Here is a 20,244-nt window from a genome sequence, read left to right on the forward strand (position 1 = left end):
ACAGTTCAGTTATAAAGTAGGCCCTAAAAACTAGTCGTTTATTATTATAAAGTCCTATGTTAATAAACGTTATAAATAAAATATTGAATAACATGAGTTAATATATATGCCATACGTATGTAGATTTCCCATACTAATTAGTTAGGCCTAATGATAAATATTTATTATGTGCATCTGCTCCAAAAGGCATTTTGAAATAGGTTTGTCACTCGATATCCTTTTTTAAAAAGACATTAGGCCTATCTATCATCTTTTTTTATATAAAACATATCTGACAATAATGAAAACACATTAGATAAATATTTCGCTTCGTTTATTACATTTATCATAACACAAACAATACCAACTTGTATACATAGTCATAAACACCACAAAATGTGGCCACGGAGGTATAAAAATAACTCCGTTACGAAAGTGTATGTTGATACACATTTTACAAAGAATATCAAAGAATTATATTTTGTATAAAATTTACAATGTAAACTACAATGAGATGATTTTCATATTTTGTCTGACATCAAACAATGTTTCGATGATGAAATGTGATATATATTACATCATTATCATAGGCCTATTATTAATTTTGTCTTTTTTAGTAAAAAATGTTCCATGGTTGTCTTGATTTATTTTTATTCTTTGCATGAATTGGAATCAAATATCAATCAATCAATAACTTAGGCTCTCTCTATACTATCAACAGTTTGACCAAAAAAAGTGTGATGCGCCCAAATATAGTAGTCACATGCGCAAATATCATAGTGATATGACATCATCATATCTTATATAGCCTAAGGGCACATCACATTTTTTGTCATATACGGTTTGATAGTGTAGACAGAGCCTACTATATTTGATGAGGCGTTATCTGTCAATTATAGTATTTGATTAGGCTATTATATATATAATAATATTTAAACGGCCAATTAGATAGTTAGAGTTAATTAATACAATCCGCATATGTCTACTGTCATATGCAATATTTTACTTTTAAGCGTATTATTTTTATGACAGCTCATCCAGGAGCTTCATAACTTTAAGCCCTTGTTCTTAGATACGTCGACATTCATTCATATTGACTAATCCAATCAAACGCAAATTATCCTACAAATATCTTAATCTGTAAGATTGTATTTTTATTCATTATTTTCTATTATGTTAATCCGTGGATAAAATACAGTTTAACTTAAAAGTTCAACTGAAACGCTTAAATAATATGAAATATATGGTACCGTATGGTATAGCACAATACATATGCAATACTATGATTTTAAAATAAACTTGACAATAATATATTTAACTATCATACACAGTGGAAAGTTGAGAATATCGATCATGGATTATAATAATCTTTTGAATCTATACCCGACAATCCCTATTTAGTACACGCTATTACTATAGGCAACCTGCGAATCTGGCATATTTATTAGGCTTACATACTTATTGTAATTTTGGCGAACAGGTAATATGTTGTGTGGAGCAGCAATATTCGTTTACGAGAGAGCATGTCCAGTGTAACCTATGAACTTACGTTAAATATTAACAACCCTAGCAAACTCAATTAATTATTTGTATTGAATGACATCATATTGTATGCATACTAATATTATATTCTATTAAAGCATAAGCTTACAAAATTCATTGCGTTGATCAATTGTTTACATTAGCAATATATACATATTACAGAAGCATATATTTTATATATTATTTACAGTATTATGCGTCAAAAAGTCTAGTCCGTGCAGCGACTCCTTTGTCATAGTCAGTACCAGTTATTCAACCTTTGATGCCTTCCTGAAATGTCCATGGTATTAGAAACAAGTTCCAAAACTTTTACTGTGTAGGCCTTGCATCTTCTCGGTTTAACCCCTTGGCATAACTAATCGTCTTAAATTTAGTTGGGGCTATTATGCCAGCATTTAAGTCACATTGGTCTAAATTATCAAAATAAACTCTATGTATTTCATTGTATTATAGGCACAAGTATCAGATATCATCTTCATTTTGGCAAATAATGTTTAATTTTAATCTGATTATTATCCGATTATGAAAACAAAAAGAACTTGCATTCTTATGACTTATTTGGCTGGTTAATTTTTGAATTACAAACTGTCGAATTTTCTATTCATAATTTATTTGTTTACTTTTATTTTGTCATTTTTATCATTATTACTTTATTCTATTATCATTTACAATTTAAAAATGTTTCAGCTGTTTTCAATTTAAATATTTATTAGAAACATTAATTTTAAGTGATTTAATTTTCCGATTATTTTTGTTATGATGTCAAACATAAACTACGTCCAGCCAGAGTGTCCAGTAAACGGTCAACTGTGTCCAAGTTCGTGAAATGAAATTATAAAGACAGATCAGTCGTCGGTGGCCGTCAAAGAATGTATTTTCTTTAAGAACATGGAAATAAAGATGAGTAAAATCAACCTTTAAGTTTTAACAATTATTCACTTTTTTTCCAGAAACAAAATAATGATTTCGCTTATTTAAAAACAAAAACACATGGCTTCTGGTTTACTGTTTTATTCTTTAAATTACGATTTTATTAGGTAAATGTTGTTTTTTTTATCCAATTTGTTTGGTCAAAGTGAATAATCGATGTGACATTAAAATGACATATTCAAAAAAATATTATTATAAAATTATTTTTTTTCAGAGGATAATTCTGTTTTCCTGCACTTTATGTATTGTAGTCAGGAGAGGTTTTCTTTTAGAAAATCATTTCTGTATAAAAATCAGATTGGAATTTATTTAAAACGGAACTAGCCATCTTAGAATTAATTGTTGTTATGATAGAGACACTGGAGGTAATTTAAACAATACCGTAGAGTATTCGGCTTTTGGGCCTAAACAAATGATTCTTTTTGTGAAATTAAGGGGAACACACGAATACTCTCACAATGAAAGAGATTCTATGTGGTAAGTATTCCTGTTCAAGATGTTATACAACGTGTTTTTATTTTACTAAGTAGTATAACAACACGATGCGTATAATGACATAAATTCATGGATTGTGATAAAACGTTACATTTTTCCATTTGTAACGTGTTCCTTATGTCACATTGCGTTGTCGTCGGCAAGGATAGAATCCTGGCATTCATACATTGTAGTTGTTGTCATAAAAGAACTGTTTCTGGACGCATTGCGTTTTCCTGATGACGTACTGTGCATACTCATCATTGTAAAGTTTCCAGTTCTACTTCGAATGACAGATTTGGAGGTTTCTGGTGGTTGAACTAGATGCACACAGGGGAGCCATCTGAAAACATACTGAAATCCCTTTCGAAATCTGGAAAAATGTAAGTAAATAACTTGATAGATAGTCATATGGAACACATATTATACATGGACATATATTATTGTAAGATTAAATATAATATATGACACTATTGGCCAATCGGTTTTAGGCCTATTCTGTAATATTAGGGAGCTTTCGATTTGCGAAGACTGACGACCAAACTACGTGTTAATTGGGAATAAAGAGTTTTTATACGTTTTGAAATAAAATTTGGTATCACCGACATATTCGGTTTATATCCCAGTAAGTATTGTTGATTTTTTTCGATACTTGTGCGCAAGTGGAGATATTGGGATGTGTGTCCTCGCTCCCCACCTCGACAAAGGTTTGATGGTTTAGGCCCAGACGACGATCGACTATTAATCGATTGACATTACCAGTCATCGCAAATCCAAAGTTCACTAATCCCTAATCAACAACTTGACAAGAATTTTAAATACGATTTTACCTGTCATTTAACCAGCAATATATAAACGGATTACACATTGAGTTACTCATAGACAGCCACCATATAAAATAGAACAGCTTATCTATGTGCGGTACTAAATATAATTCTTTGTACGTATAAACAAGTACATAGTAAACATGTATAGGAAGCCAACACAATGCGAATATTGTGATCACTACAACTATCATCTTAACAACCTGTAAGAAAGAGAAATACCAAAATTGGGATTATATTTATAAAAAGCTTTAGAGGATGTTTCAGTAGTTGAAAATAAAGGATACGACATGGTTCAGTTTCATGCAATGTTTCATTGAAAGCTAACGATTTCATTTCGGAAGTTATTGTCAAGATTTGATCATTAAAGAAGAATAAGAGTTATTGTCAGGAGAGTTGTCCAGAAAGATTTTCTAATAATGGACTGTATCAGATAAATGATACTATGAAACTATCAATAAAATGGTGAAAATTGAAAACAACGTAAGAGTATTTTATGATAGATAAATTACGATTTAATGCTAGGTTAAATAGTCTATTAGGCACACAAACTGACTGAATCTGAATACGATATTTTTCTGCATGATAAATAACAAAGTATTCATAAAAAGGCCTGATCTTACATCAATATTGTGCAACATACATTTACCCGCATTGTTTTAATTGAGAATAAAACAGACAGATGTAGGTCAATAACAAGTAGTTTTCGGACTTTATAAAGAACTTTTAGATTGTGATATGATGGAAAGATAGAAATCGTAGTTGACACTAATGGAGCGCTTGACGACGCGACCATTACGTTAAGAAAACGAAGATTATTTTTTATACTGAAAACGACCATTTATACAACACAAATAAAAAATAAAAATAGCTAATAGTAAACGTTTTGTGAGAAATGAAATGTTGAAAACAATTTTTTTTTATTTTGACCTCATTTTAAATGTTAAGTTGTAACTGACTGATGGTTATTCCTTTAAGTTATAATTTAGGTACCTACTCTTCTTTTAGCTTCAAGGTGAGGTCTAGGCCTATTAGGAACAGATTCTCCAGGCATCTGACTTCTCCAAAGCTTTACTCCAATGACGCTGTAACAGGCAGCCATTACACATAATGGTAGCACGTACGTAAAAACCGCAAAGCACATATGATATCTGTTAAAAAAAGGAACACAATTATTATAAAAGTCTTTGAATTCATTTCAAAACTGTTTAAAACGTCCCGATCAATTAGGTAACGCGTTTTAAAATGGAAACAAATCATGGAAAGCGTAATGTCAATTAGAAAGAAGTTTGAAATAATAAAATATAGAACATTTCAATCTGATTAGTATTATTGCTAGTTAGGCCTATAGAACATTTGACATGGCCTCATATTCTATGTATTTATCTATAGAACTCAATGGAACAAGTAACACTTTTTTTTATTATGGTAAATAAATTATAATCCACCGTCCTCTTTTAGCAGGTAGATGCGGCCTCGCTTTCAACCTACTGTATATCTTTTAATACAATCGTCAAGGGAAATTCAGACGGTCCATGTTCGTGGATAAATATCCCTAATAATACTTGTATTAGAAAGGAATATAATATTTACATAAAGTTATCCAATCCCCAGAACTCAGCTCCGTCTGGCCATTTGACATAACATATTCTTATCTTTGTATTACTTATTTGGTAAAATAATGTCTCTACAGTGGTGAAGAGAACAACCGGATAAGCAAAGCATGCAGACAGGCTCCAAATTACGACTACTACTCCAATAGTTGTCAACCTTGAGAGTCTCGGTTTTAGCGGATAAACAATCGCTCTATAACGGTCCAAAGTTATAGCCACAAGTGAGAGAACTGTTGCCATTACGCAAAAGTATCCATTTGCGAGACATATTTTACACATTGTTCTGCCAAATATCCAATCCTGTGCTATATTCTGGTAGGATGCAGGAATCATGTTAAAGGTCGTGTTCAATACATCTGCAACAGCCAGATTGACAAGAAAACAATTGGTGACAGTTCGCATACGTGGATTGGTCAAAACGATCCAAATGACTATGATGTTTCCGCCGGCTGCTGTTACAATCGTTGCTATGAAAAGAACTGCCCAGAGGTAAGAGTAGGTGTCTGGTATGAACAGCACTGTTCTATTATATACAGCATAGTCTCCCGATTGCCACAGCAAATGCGGATCAGAATAGTCATTAGAGTAGTCAATGTCTGACATCATTGAGCTGGTCAAGTATCAGATAACCCATACAATAACTCAGTGGCACATTCTGAGAAGAGAATGACAAAACAACGTATAAGTGGAAAAGCAATCACTGACATAGGCCTATATTTGTTTCTTTTTTCTAATGTAATTTTTTAATGTAAGTGTTTATAATATAAATTCAGAGCACTGGGCAGAAATCACATTGCGTCAATGCCATGGTTGCGGACGTCGCAATGCTTTGTTTTAATTAGACAGTCGGATTCCCCGTGTCCGGGGATACTATATAATATATATTATTGTTTTAAAAAATGGTTTTGAATTAACATATTATGTTAATTCAAAACCATTTTTTAAAACAATAATAAGAAGACAATTAGTCTTCAACAATTACATTAATTACAACATTCTTGAATGTACTACCTTTTGCTGATGAATTTCCTAAACTCAGCATATGAGACGATTTTACTGTAAGGCCTATTTATTGAAAGTTGATAACTTTAAAATTTAACATTAGTGTGTATAAGATTAAAACGTTAAATAAATAAGATATTTTATTGAATTAGCGTGAATGTGTTTCTAATGAATAAATATCTCTCGTTGAGTACACACATCCTTCTGCATTAAATTTTATTGCAATGAACGAATAACATTCAACTACTTTATCTTAATCATTTAATTTATAGTGTTCATACTATAATTTGCGTTTATATAAAAATACAGAAGCTGTCGGTTTGATTATAACGTATGGTTTTGGTTTCATACCATTGCATTGTCCTTCTTTGGTTTGTAATGTTTAATTCAATTTACCAGAGGAACTTTGAAAAGCAAAGTTCACAAAAAAAAATGGAAAAAACATATTTCCATTTCAAAAGCAACAATATGCATCTGCACGAAAGCTTCACGTGTTTCATTTCATACTTTAATATTTTATTTTCAATTTTGAAAGGTTACTTTTCTTTTTTAAACATTTTTCAAATCATTGTTTTTATATGTACGATTCATGTGAATAAAGTGATTGATTGACCTCTAGGCCTAATCCCCCTGATCAATGAACGTGGAATAACTTATCTATAACATTATGAAGGAATATAGGCCTAAAACAGGATATTGTTAAAATTAAATCGGGGTTTCTTTCTCGTAATATGCTGCTTATATATTCCTTAAATCTTAAATCTAATGTAAAAAACGAAAACTGACAAATTGTATTAGGAAATTACAACCTTGTTAGGTCTGGAAATATGTTTGGTGTGAAAAAGCATTGAAAGAAATTGTTCGCTTACAATTTTTCAACTATCTAAAACGTCATGTAAATAGCTCCTCGCCAGTTCACATGCTCTAACGATCATTTTACATATTTATATACATTTCATAATCCGTGGATCAATAAAATCCTTCTTTTCTGGAATATTGCTTTTATCGAAATAAGACAAGAAACCCTCCGGAGACCTGGAATTGCAGGCCAAACTGTGATGTGGGGTACTAGTATTAACCCGATCATTCAGCTTAAGATGGCCAACCTTTGCAGAGTGACCCAGCTTAGAGTTATGCATGATGATATCTCAGATTATCTGTGTAAAAATCGCCTAAAATCCACTGAGTAGTTAAAATATATTTTTTCTTTAATGTGTAGATTCCACATTAAAGCGATAGATTATTTGCTTATGTGATGTCTAATCATGCTTTTTGCTATCTTTCCCTATGTTATTGAAAATGCATCGAGTTTTTAGTCGCGTGCAACGCGAATCTATAGCTCAATATGTCGGTCGGTTGGTCGGTTGATCGGCAAACACTAACTTGAGCACGCGAATGCAGCCATATATATGGCCTTGTTATATAAAGTGTGTGGTTTGTTTGAGGAACTGACCCAGGAATGATGGGATAGGTATGATACTGTACGTCGATTAAACTATCACTGGCGCTGAACCGACTCTTATGAAGATATTCCCAGCTGTTTATTTTTCCAGGTTGTCCACTTTGTATTTCTTAGTTTATTGACACGGTTAAAGGAAATGTTTTCAGGTTTCAAATACAGAGTTTGTGTTAATTTATGGACCGTTTCGTTTTGACAAGAATATTCTATCAGTTACCGTATGTATTTTCGTTATCGTCTAGATAGATTGTTAAATATATGATCAAATACATGATTTTATTTCATAAAATAAATAAGTTATTCTATAGAATGCAGAAAAGAAGACACAATGGTTAACTTTAAGAATTGCCAGTTGCCAGTTAACACATCAAACGAAAACTCGTTGCTAACGTTGACGACCAATAAAAGCCGTTAAATAGAAATGTACGTCACGCTATATTGCCTATTTGAACGAGCTTACACAGTCTAATAGAGCGGTACTATCTTATGACATTCGATTGATCAGAATACATCGGTCTTGGGAATCGATGATGTTACTTATATGTTATAATGAAATGTAAAATGTGTTGAAACAACTTCTATGCCAACATTGTTTAAAGAAGATAGACGACAGCTTTTAACGTGAACGCAGCAGTGCGACACAAAAAGCTCTGGCAAACTTACTGAAGTTTGTCGGACTACACCATACCCGGATGGCCATTAAGTAATGTTATTACGTGAAGCATTGATTGTTAGCCGATTTAGCCTACAGTATCAATTAACTCTATATATGTTTTCTATTCATTTATTTTATTCAATTTCGTCCATTTAAATTTAGTAATAGTTTAATGTTTCTTAACTGGTATAGGCCTACATTATGATTTTTAGTCGGCGCGTGGAAGCGACTCTATAGTTCACTATGTCGGTCGGTCGGTCTGTCGGTCTGTCTGTCGGTCTGTCGGTCTGTCGGTCTGTCGGTCCGGTATCACTATGCGTTTTATTGCTTTCTGACCTTATCTTGATATCAGTTTAATCTAGCTAGGTCAATTTTTCACAGTATATTCCTTATGGCCAGGAATCGATGTGGTTATGTTTTCACGGTGCGCAATAAAAAAGTACGTGGTCTACGCACGATTTAACGAAATCACGTTTGTAATCATATCTTCACAACCATGAATCACAATTAAATAAAATTTGGTATTCATAAATTTCAGGGCATAAATCATCATATGGCAATACAATTACGTGCGTAGCGCATGTAACGCATGCGTACGCGCGCTTAAAATTTTCAAAATTTATTTTCGATGAAATAAGAGTACGTTTCAAGCAATTTTAAGCGTTTACAAAATTGCCATGAGTGCGCATATTTTTGCGCGCGCACTACGCGTTAAATGTTATTGCGCACTCTTTTTGCCCGATTTCTGTTTTCTTGACTTACTTTTCAACTCGAAATTACGTTATACGAGCACGTCAAAAGTGACAGGCTATGCACGTGTAAATTAAAAAAATATAAATGTTTTTAAACATTTTCAACATTTTTAAACATGTTTAGTAATTTCGGTTAGTATAGTTCACTATGTCGGTCGGTCGGTATGTCTGTCGGTCTGTCGGTCTGTCTGTCGGTCTGTCTGTCGGTCTGTCGGTCTGTCTGTCGGTCCGGTATCACTATGCATTGTAGCACGCGACTTAATGGCTGTTGGCCTTGTTTTTTATAAAATAAATGTTGATAATCTATCCATCCATCAGTCTATGCATTTATCAAATGCCATTCAATCTTTTTATCCTTTCGTTCATATCCAACTATGTCTCCACTTTTTTTCACTAGCCATTTTTCATTCATAATTTCATATTCTCTAGTTAATTAGTATTGCTATCATTTAACGTTGGAATGCAAATAACAAAATCAAGAGCCTACAAATTTAGAAATTATGACATTGAAAAACATGGTTATTAAAACAACCAACAACATGAAGTGATCACATATTTCTGATGCATATTACGTAATTGATATTAAACCGTATAATTGATTGGATGCTTTTACGTAAGGAAATTTGTACCGTGACGTCACGAATGTCATTTAGTTGTTCGTTACATATTACAAATTGAATTGCATGAACTATGCATTATTGTTTTATTGAAGCACTAGTTTTAATAAACCACTTTTACATTCCTGATTCAGTGTCGCTTTCTTCAAATACTTAAAGATCCCCCGCAAAAAATTAAATGAGTATTTGGTTACAGTATCTATAAGAAAGATGAACATGCTATTAATTCAATCTTTAATAATCATTTTCAGCGAAATTAAAATAATTACGGGGTCTTGTAACATGTATCTATTTATCTATATCTTTGGTTTCTGTGCAACCAAACATTGTGTTATATACAAACAATATTGCGTGCAAAACATTTCAAGTAGGCCTAACAGTTTTCAAAATATTTTATGGTTTCTTTTCAACGTTTATACTTTTCTTTTATATTATTTTTCACTACTTCTTTCTGTATTTTACGTTACCCGTAAAAACAATCATATATAAGAATAGTTAGTTTCAGAGTTCACGACATCAATCCAACTTTGCTTCTTTTAGTTACAAAACTAAAGTTACTGGTTGCTACCGTAATAGTCAGACGTAATGTTTTATACTCGAAATTAAGTTTCTACTTGTTAAGCCCTACATCGTTTCGATCTTCCACATTTCACCATTTGCTTCCCTGTATACTTGAACTCGAAATGTAAGTTTCTGCTTGTTAAGCCATTTGCTTTGTTTAGCCACATGTCACAGTTTGCTACTCTTATAGTTATACTTGTACATCGAACGGTAAGTTTTTTTCTTGCTAACTCACAAAACACACTTATAAGTTTGCTCTCCTTGAGGTATCCGATCCGTATCCGATCCGTATCCGATCCGTATCCGCAAGGCGTGTATACACAATCTTTATTCATTCATTTTTTTACTAATATTCAGATATTATTCTGAGCCATATTTCACATTTGTATGATTTTGTAATTTAAAAGTTGTCTATGTCAGTATAGTCAATTTGTTGAATTGAAAAGTTTAATTAATTGCCATTATATCATTCTTTAGTCGAATTGCTTAGACAAAATTTAAAGATTAACAAACATTGTGAAGGTATTGTTAATCAGTTTTATTCGTGTAATTAATTTATTGATACGATATTGAATGTTGTATAAGAATCAATTCCATGAATTAAGACCGTTCTAAGTGCATTGTATACATTACAAACGTCGTAAATTCAGTTACTGTATTTGAAAGGATTAAGGCTATAATGTTATAGTTTTTAAATTGAAACGCATAAAAGGGCGATGACGAATTAATGTATTTCAAAACGCGATGGTACTGGCCTTGTTCGTAAACACAAAAACATTTTCTACAGTTGATAACTTGGATTACATTTGTCATTTAATATATACGTGATGCCAATCAGCTTAGCCCCAACGTGCCTTTGAAAACGCCAAAAAGATTCTAACTCGACGATTTATTGTAAAACTGTTTTAATAATCGTGATATTTCTCAAAGCGTGTAGATTACAACGATTACACTTGTTTTTTAATAGATACATTAAATGTAATATCATAAAGTGATTTGACAGGTATTGGCAATATAAGGGATAATAGACTTCATTTAGATTTAATGTGAATTAGGATATCATTGAAAAATACGAACTACATAAATCAGGACGGCAACCTTTCAGAAACGTTAAATGATTGCTTATAGAATTAGTTAAATTATTTGCCAATTGCTGTCGAATTGTTTAATCGTCTGCCGATATACTATCGAATATTGTTTACAACTAGAGTATGAAATAATAATGTATATAACACGCAACATTGCATTAATGGCAGTGGAACTGAATGATATGAAATATGCGTCACATTGAAATATTTTTTACATGGTTACAACCAATTCCCCCAAAACAACCCTATTCCTTTCCAGAATCAATTCTCTTGGTAAACAAAATTATATAGACCTAGTGGAGAAACTTTTTGAACACAATAACATATAACGGAATAGATAAAAACCAAACAGTCCACTTCCATTCTTTTCTTCCTATAATAAACACTAAATAAACAAAAATACAATCTTCATTATTCTAAAATGTATGATCATTATTTACCTTTCATAGGCGTGTGTTATTGTTGCTTTGATATACTTCCAAGTTGAAAGACAGAAATAGTCAATCAATATGTGTACGTACATGTATGTGTGTGTTTCGTTTATAATCATTATGTAGTATTTTCTGGTTTTTTTTTCAAATATGATGAAAATACAGTGATGACTATGGTGATATTAATAAAGATACATTAATGTCTACACGGATAAAGACAAAGATACGGTAAAGAAAGATGTTGATAAGATGTGGTAATGATTGTGAACAAGTTGATAAAGATGTGGTAATGTTATGAAGATTGATAAGATGTGGTAATGTTGTGGAAATGTTGGTAAAGATGTGGTGATGTTATGAAGATATTGATAAGATGTGGCAATGTTGTGGAAATGTTGATAAAGATGTGGTAATGTTATGAAGATATTGATAAGATGGGATAATGTTGTGGAAATGTTGGTAAAGATGTGGTAATGTTATGAAGATATTGATAAGATGTGGTAATGTCATGAGGTAATGTTGATAAAGATGTGGTAATGTTATGAAGATATTGATAAGATATGGTAATGTTGTGGAAATGTTGGTAAATTTGTGGTAATGTTATGAAGATATTGATAAGATGTGGTAATGATTGTGGAAATGTTGGTAAGATGCTGTAATAATTGTGGAAATGTTGATAAAGATGTGGTAAATGTTACGAAGATATTGATATGATGTGATAATGTTGTGGACATATTGGTAAAGATGTGGTAATGATTGTGGAGCTGATACCACAAACAAGAATCGTCCAAGAAGACGTTGATGAAGATGGTTAAAAGAATTAGTATTAGACCTAATAAAGATGTAAACATCTTATGGAAAGAGAAAATACCAAAAGAATAAAACACTTTTCACAGCCAAGATACCATGGAATCCATGTGGACGCTCTATACACTTAAGCAGGTTTGACTCAGATAAGCAGATGTTAATATTCCTACTTGCTTCATCGTTATTATCCTTTATCTATGAGCTTATACAGTATAAACGGCAAAATTTACATTTATCTATATATACGTATATACCGGGTAATACCTGGATTACATTAGCAGAACTAATTGCAATGTAATTTCATGTTCATTTTAACATAGTTCAACGCACCGATGCTCTCCAATGTCTTTCGCAGAAGACATAACTAGAACAACCGTTGATAAATGCTCTTTTATTATCATTGAGCTCACATTTTCAAAAATCGTCCGAAACGATCGTCATATATATGAACAAGGCTTACTGCTTCAGTCGAATGGTGTGAGAGCAACAAGCCAACAGATTGGACCAAGAATTGTAATGACTCAACTATATGACGATTTAGCAACGATCAATTTCTACGTGATATTAATTAAGCTTCGTTTCGACTATTTTGCGTGCCATAGCACGTGTTGAAGATTAAGGGCGCATCTGCTCTTCGTTCAGTTAAACTTACCTTAAGACAGGCAGCGTTGCATACTTAATGTTATATGGGACAGATGATTGAACTTAGTACATTGAGTACATTATCTTATATAAACAAAAGTCAAGTGAGAAATTGTGGTAACAGTGTATAATGCAAAACTAATTTCATCGGTGTCTAAAACGTATATAGCGACTGATGGAAACATAGGGGAACTCTGCGCGTACCTTTTCATATTTTAACTCGCGATATAAAACAGTCCCACAATACATGCCAAAGATATTTATTTTTATCTGTAACCATAATCTATTAATTAAACTAAAACATTAAACATTAACAATAACTTGCATATTATATGTCGATAAATATTCCGTCTACGTCACGTAATATAAGAACCTTGCCAACAAATTACATTTTTCCATTTTTAGTATCACAAATCTTAGCATTACTTATTATAGGCTTTTACTTTTATTTGTTTACATTTGGTGGTAGGCATATTATTATTGAGAAATAATCTTAAACTAAAAAATGTTATTTGTGCAGACTCGGGATTTGGACACAGAATCCATGTTGGTGTTTAACTAACCAACTGATATGACAAATATTATGACTTGTTTGAATTGAATTCTAGTTAGATTCTATGTCAATTACTTTACTTTAAGTGGTCTTGTTCTGTTGATATATGTACATGACGTAAGTATTAAATTGAGAGGCTTTCAAACGTCACGTAAACATTACCATTGATGAAAAAAAATGTGTACTTTTAATTTTAGGATATCCTGGTTCAATCTGGTTTCATGTTGATTTTAATTGTAGTATATCTTTCCTCCTTGCAATACTTCTTTTGCATTACTTAGATGTACTATGATTTAGAGGAGTAATGCACTTAATGTACTTACATACCGGTAGTTAAATATAAAGTGATGATAAAAAATGGTGATTTAACAGACGGACAGAGGAAAAACTTGATATAAGATAACACAAAAAGGGCCCTCTAGATATAGATGTGCTTTACGTCATCACCATTGACATATGCAACATTTAAATATTCAATTCAATTCAATGTGTTCTTTGTGGTTCAATTGCCGTGTATCTAATTACTAAATTGGACATCTTTGTGTGGCGTACATTTCTAATAGCTATTTAATAGGTAGTTCTATTACTGTATTATTGTGTTAACGACTCATTAAGGGCGTCGGTGCCGTTGGGGCTCTCATTGACAAATAGGTCACAGCAACTGCTAATGTTCTTCCTGTGAGCTGGAGGAAGAGAACACAAAATAAGACCATCAAAAGTGCGTTGAGACAATAATCCTAAATGATATGTTTAAAGTAGCAGTGATATGTAGATTAATAACAGCCATTTTTATTTCTAAGACGTATCTCTTTAATCACGTTAATTCTACCGTATAGGATCTATTGAAAATACGACTACAATATCTCTTTTTTGTTGGATGACTCTTGATAGATGATACGAAACATAAACTGATTTCTAATGTTATAATTGCTCCCGGCCAACATAACAAACAGGATGAATGTTGAAAGATAATCTATAACACGTAATTATACGAAAAAAATTGTTACAATATGAGGAACATCACACACGTACTATACGCGCGCTTTAATATGTCCCACTCTTTCAGTCTATTGTAATGAATTATCTAAAACGAATACAATAAACACAAATACAAAAACATGCCATAAATGATTATATAATAATACAAAACGTACCATAACACTATTTTTAAAATAGAAGCAAGACAAATCATAATGTTGTTGGCATGATAGAAAATCACATCAATTCAAGATTAGTAAGCTGATTGGAACCTTAAAACGTCTCTTATTACACACCATACAGGCAATAATACGTTTTCATAATGCTCTTTAATGACCGTTTAGCTATATGATTTATCGGTTAAAAGCATTTTATGTGTATTATTGTGTTCATTATACTAATCCATTTTAAACTAATTTCTTAAAAGGGTATCACTGTAGGGCATAAGTTTATATATGTATAAATTACTTAAACGGTCACTGCTTATCTAATTCTAGTCTTTATATAATTTTTTTAAGGAACATTAATTTTCCCCACTTTTCTAAATAATGAATAGGTGTCAATCACACTTCGAAAAACTTACACTTAAACATTCAGAAATGATCCTATCCAAGTGAATAGACCTACCACTTAATGTAAACCCTTAAATACATGATTGCTGTGACATAATTGTGTATTGAAGAAAATATCTCACTTAAGATATTAATTGATGTATACGGCCATGGGCTAGTTTCCTCAAAATAAACACCTAATTCTATAATATTATTTAGTACAGTCAGACACGTATCTAGATGACTTGCGATCATCAGTTAGACTCTATCTAGTGACAGCTACAGAATCGGTTAAATTAAACGCCACTTTGTGTATTGGTGTTGTTATTCAATAATATTATCTGTTCCGACTAAAGGTGACATGTGTTTATGTTGGATTGACAGGAATTATTGTTCTACTTTATTCTTATTTCAATATCTTTTTATTCGATCCGTTTTATTTTGCCTAAATATTATATTAAGTCATGAGTATATTTTTTAGGTGAAAATGATTTCCCTCTTTAACTAAGGCTTATCTTATACACTGAATATCCACGCTGTCTGATAATAGAGATATTATTTGTGAACGTTCTGATCTATTACAGTTTTATGATGTCATTTATCACTTAACACGGATTGTAACATCATATACTCAACAACATTCAGTCGGTATCTGACACAAAGTAATGCTTCCTATATGTCCGGGTTTCTATATTTATACGTTTTTAAAACATCCACTCAAGTGTATTATGCAGACTATACTATTAAGTCCTGAATAAGAAGACTAATTATATTGGTAATACACGATGGTATACTCTCTAGTACATACACTGCACTTAAAAAAAGAAAATGCTTTTTTTAATTCGTTCGTTACCTCAACAGACTATATCACCGTTCTAGTTTGAATCTGTCAATATTGTTGCGATCAATACTAATATAATATAAATATTTTACTGTTCGTTTTAATCACATTGGTATTTCAATCGATACCGATAATTAATCAATAGCATTGACTTAACACAATGTTGACAAATGATAAGAATGATGTACACTTACATAAACGTTATCGCTCATTTGATGCGTACTACGGTCGTGTTCTGTTTACTAATATTATAATCTCAAAAGGGTATTAGGCCTAATATGAATTAATACACCAGATTCATCTTCTTCAGGCTTACTGATGAGCATTCAACTTGCGTCGATCATAACCTAGCCTAATGATTACACCGTCGCCAAATTCTAATATTTCACCCATTGGATTTCCTCATTGAAAGATGTCCCGTTGCCTTTTTTAACTCCTCTCAAAATCTGCCTATACGTGAAATTTTTAAATATTAAAAAAAAAACTTTGAAAATGTAAGTTACGTTTACAGAACATATTAGCTTTACATAAACATGATAAGAAGACACTGTACAGGCATAGGGACCTTATTTATTTATTTATTTTATTTTATGTCTTTAGGCAATGTGGCCAAGGATTACCAATAGTGAATAAATCACTGTCCTATCAGATAGGTGGTAATCCCCCTGGTACAAGGGCTATTTTGTGAACCAGTTCACCGGGGTAACCCCCTACTCTTTTCGAATAATGAACTGGGTTCTTTAGAGTGCACACAGGTTATAACTGTGTACACTGGACCTACGGTTTATAGTCCTTATCCGAGAAGACTTGTTCCACCACCAGAACTAGGAGCGAGTCGGCCTTGTTGGCTCTTTAGGTACGGTAAACGGCGCCCCTGCCTTAACCGCTCGGCCATTTGACTCGCTTAGCGACCCCAACTATTTATTGAGATTTTATACTGATAGCAGACGTCTATGAACCATTTCCCTCTTTATTAAATGTGGAAGCGCACCCAATTTTTAGGTTATATGCATTATCATGCATATAACCTATTAATTCTGTCAGGATCTTTATTTCCAATTGTATTGGCATGGCAAAAATCCACTCACCTACGACACTCACATACGACTTATTTTTAATTGATGTAATTATTATTACACATTATATAACACCTAAATAAATTCCTGTCATTTGATTGGACGATTGTGGGTCACATGGCGTGCAATAGTACGCACTATTAAACGATCGTTTAATAGTACTTTTTAAACATTTTTGTGTACGAAAAAAAAACCGTTTCGCGGATGGAAAACAAATCTAGTGTACACATTAAATACCCACAGCATTGTCATTTTTTTCAGTAATTTGATTTGGATTTATATATATTTAGATATTATATAAAACAAATAATGAATGTTTTATATTCGTGTAATGGTTCAAATAATGGCGCATTTGGTGAATGATGAAAGTGAAGTGTATTCATTCACCTCATGCCATTATTTGTACCATTACACTTATAAACATTCATTATTTGTATATTATTGTTGTTTCAAACGTACCTGATTGTTGTTAGGTATTGTGATCTAAGCATAGAAAACACAAATAACTGACAAACGAAGATTCGACAAAGATTACTCTAATTGGCTATTCTAATAGTACAAAGCAATCGTACGTAAACTCACTTTTTGACCTCCATTTCTTGGCATTAGTTGAGATACGCAATTTAGTATTCAATTATGTTAAAGTATGCATCTACTAGTTCTGAGAAGTAGTGATTAATAAACCATGAATATTTGTTCATAAAAGATTTACAATAGTTATTATCTTTAACCAACTATAAAGATAAAGCATTTCTTTGGTTGATTTACTGTTAGCTTAGAAAGTATAATTACAATTTGATCAATTAACATTTTCATTTCATTGAGTCATGTTTTACAGTCAAACGAGTGGCAATAAATCTTAACAAAAATTAATATATATTAATTGAAGATTCTATTCCTTATTTGTGGGTTCGTTCCACATGTTTGTAGTTGTGGAGTAAATAGTGAAAACAGGTAATTTAAATACAGATAAATCGAAGAAGGTGATGATGCAGATAATGGAATGTAAGATACTTTATTTAATTTATTTGCTGCAACCTTTGTCACACATAATACTTTACAATGTTCTTGTGAACAACGGTTGTCTCTCGGTTGGGCAAAACAAAAATTATTTCTTCCTCTGGTATCTGTTAATATTCCACTTTACTGGTAATACTCTTAAAGTGTACTTAAGTTTCGTACTATTATATACGGTAGCAAGTCAAGTACTCCTTATTTTACTAATTTGTTCTTGATAATCGGTGGTCAAGCAAATGGTTGATAATGGTAAATTGTATATCATTAGGACGAGGTTGTAAGAATTTGGCTAAGTAGTGTCCCTGTTAAATGTATATAAACGACATCAAAAACTATTGAACCCACGATCAATGACAAAACGGATCGTTTCTTTTATCTTTGATGCAATTAATTTAGATACGACAGAGGGAAATGTATGTATATATTACTCTTAAATTACTGTGTTCATTCTATTTAGGCGCGGCGTATTTATAGTATTCTTGACAAATTAATCTGTACGTCTGTGTTGACAATATGAAGCTTTCGATGTTGCAATTACCAGGACATAAGACTGAATGATTTAGGAACACTGGGAACTTTTTGATGTTACGTCAAACAAGTCTGAAGCTTGGTTCCCACTAGAACGTAACGCAAGGACTTAAACGCAACGCAAGCGTTTTAACCAATGACAAGCGAAGTTATAGACAGTTCACAAGCGAATAAGCCATCGCTTGTGATTGCGTTACGTCCTTGTGTTGCGTCGCTAGTGGGAACCACGCTTTATGCAAATAAGGTTCTCAATAAGTCTTCGCCTACACATAGAATCGGCAAAGTGTTTTCAAAAATTCCAAACACAGTGTCCATGATGTTTGCTAATGGGATCACTGTATACCATGTACAGTAACTGTCAAATTAATTGTCTTTAAAACAGTCGCGTGCTCAATTTAGTGTTTACCGACCAACCGACCGACATAGTAAGCTGTAGATTCGCGTTGCACGCTGTCTGTCTCATTCTTAGCTGTTTTTACTCTGCTGTATATTGCTTTGTATTTTGTCAGCCATCTTATGAAGATGTGATTTGTAAATTATAAATCTCTGTAAAGTGTATATTAAATAATTAATTAGAACAGTTATCAATTAAACTTAATCACCTTTCGACGGTTACTATGATGCAAAATAAACAGTTGTAATTTTCTATTCAACATGCAGGAAAACATTAATTTAAATGTTTTTTTTTCTTTTGATATAACGAATGCCTAAATTTGCCATTATTGCCGTCATTTTTAACTTTGAAACGTCAAACTGTCAGTTTTATTTGGAAATTGAGATTGATTTATTTAATTTCTAGCAATCATTACATTAAAAAAAACATTCAATTCAAAATTTCTATTGAACTTGACAAATTGTTACGTCTCATTGCAAATTTGAATGATTTATATAAAATTTTGTATGATGATAATTAATTCATTGGCGTAATTATATGATGTAAACTAATCTAGCAAAGGTAACAAGGTGAAAATTAAGGTTAACGCAAAATTGTTACATTTTCCGCGTCACATTAAACGCTTTAATGTGACAGGCAGGTTGCAACAATTGATTAGATATACTGTGCAGCCTAATTATCTACTTGGTTTCTATGACAAAGCTATTCACTATATACGGTACAAAATTCATATTAAATTGGTTTGCTTTTCAAATAACTTACTTTACTTCGCTTACTTTGATTTAATGTTTAAAATTTGGCATGATGTATAGTTATTTCATGCTAGAACATTCGCCCGATCTCTGACTGTAAAAACTCTGAGTTGTATATGACAAGATTTTTTTTCCTCCAAGGTTAATCTTGTTATGACTCAAAGATGGTCTCCAACAATTT

At 32.1% G+C, this 20,244-nt stretch overlaps 1 protein-coding gene across 1 annotated transcript in view; it reads right to left on the bottom strand.

Moving 5' to 3' along the window:
- Positions 1 to 317: 317 nt before the first annotated feature.
- Positions 318 to 20,244, bottom strand: part of LOC140051257 (tachykinin-like peptides receptor 99D) — a 31,095-nt gene continuing 11,168 nt past the window's right edge. Inside the window, exons 2-5 of the mRNA XM_072096404.1 lie at positions 5,343 to 6,017; positions 4,747 to 4,900; positions 3,756 to 3,952; positions 318 to 3,298 (exon numbers count right to left, since the gene is read on the bottom strand). Coding sequence (XP_071952505.1) covers positions 3,067 to 3,298; positions 3,756 to 3,952; positions 4,747 to 4,900; positions 5,343 to 5,968 — 1,209 coding nt within the window. The 5' untranslated portion in view covers positions 5,969 to 6,017 and the 3' untranslated portion in view covers positions 318 to 3,066. The remainder of the gene's footprint in view (positions 3,299 to 3,755; positions 3,953 to 4,746; positions 4,901 to 5,342; positions 6,018 to 20,244) is intronic.

This window comes from Antedon mediterranea, chromosome 6, assembly GCF_964355755.1.
Source record: "Antedon mediterranea chromosome 6, ecAntMedi1.1, whole genome shotgun sequence".
Taxonomy (NCBI): Eukaryota; Metazoa; Echinodermata; class Crinoidea; order Comatulida; family Antedonidae; genus Antedon; species Antedon mediterranea.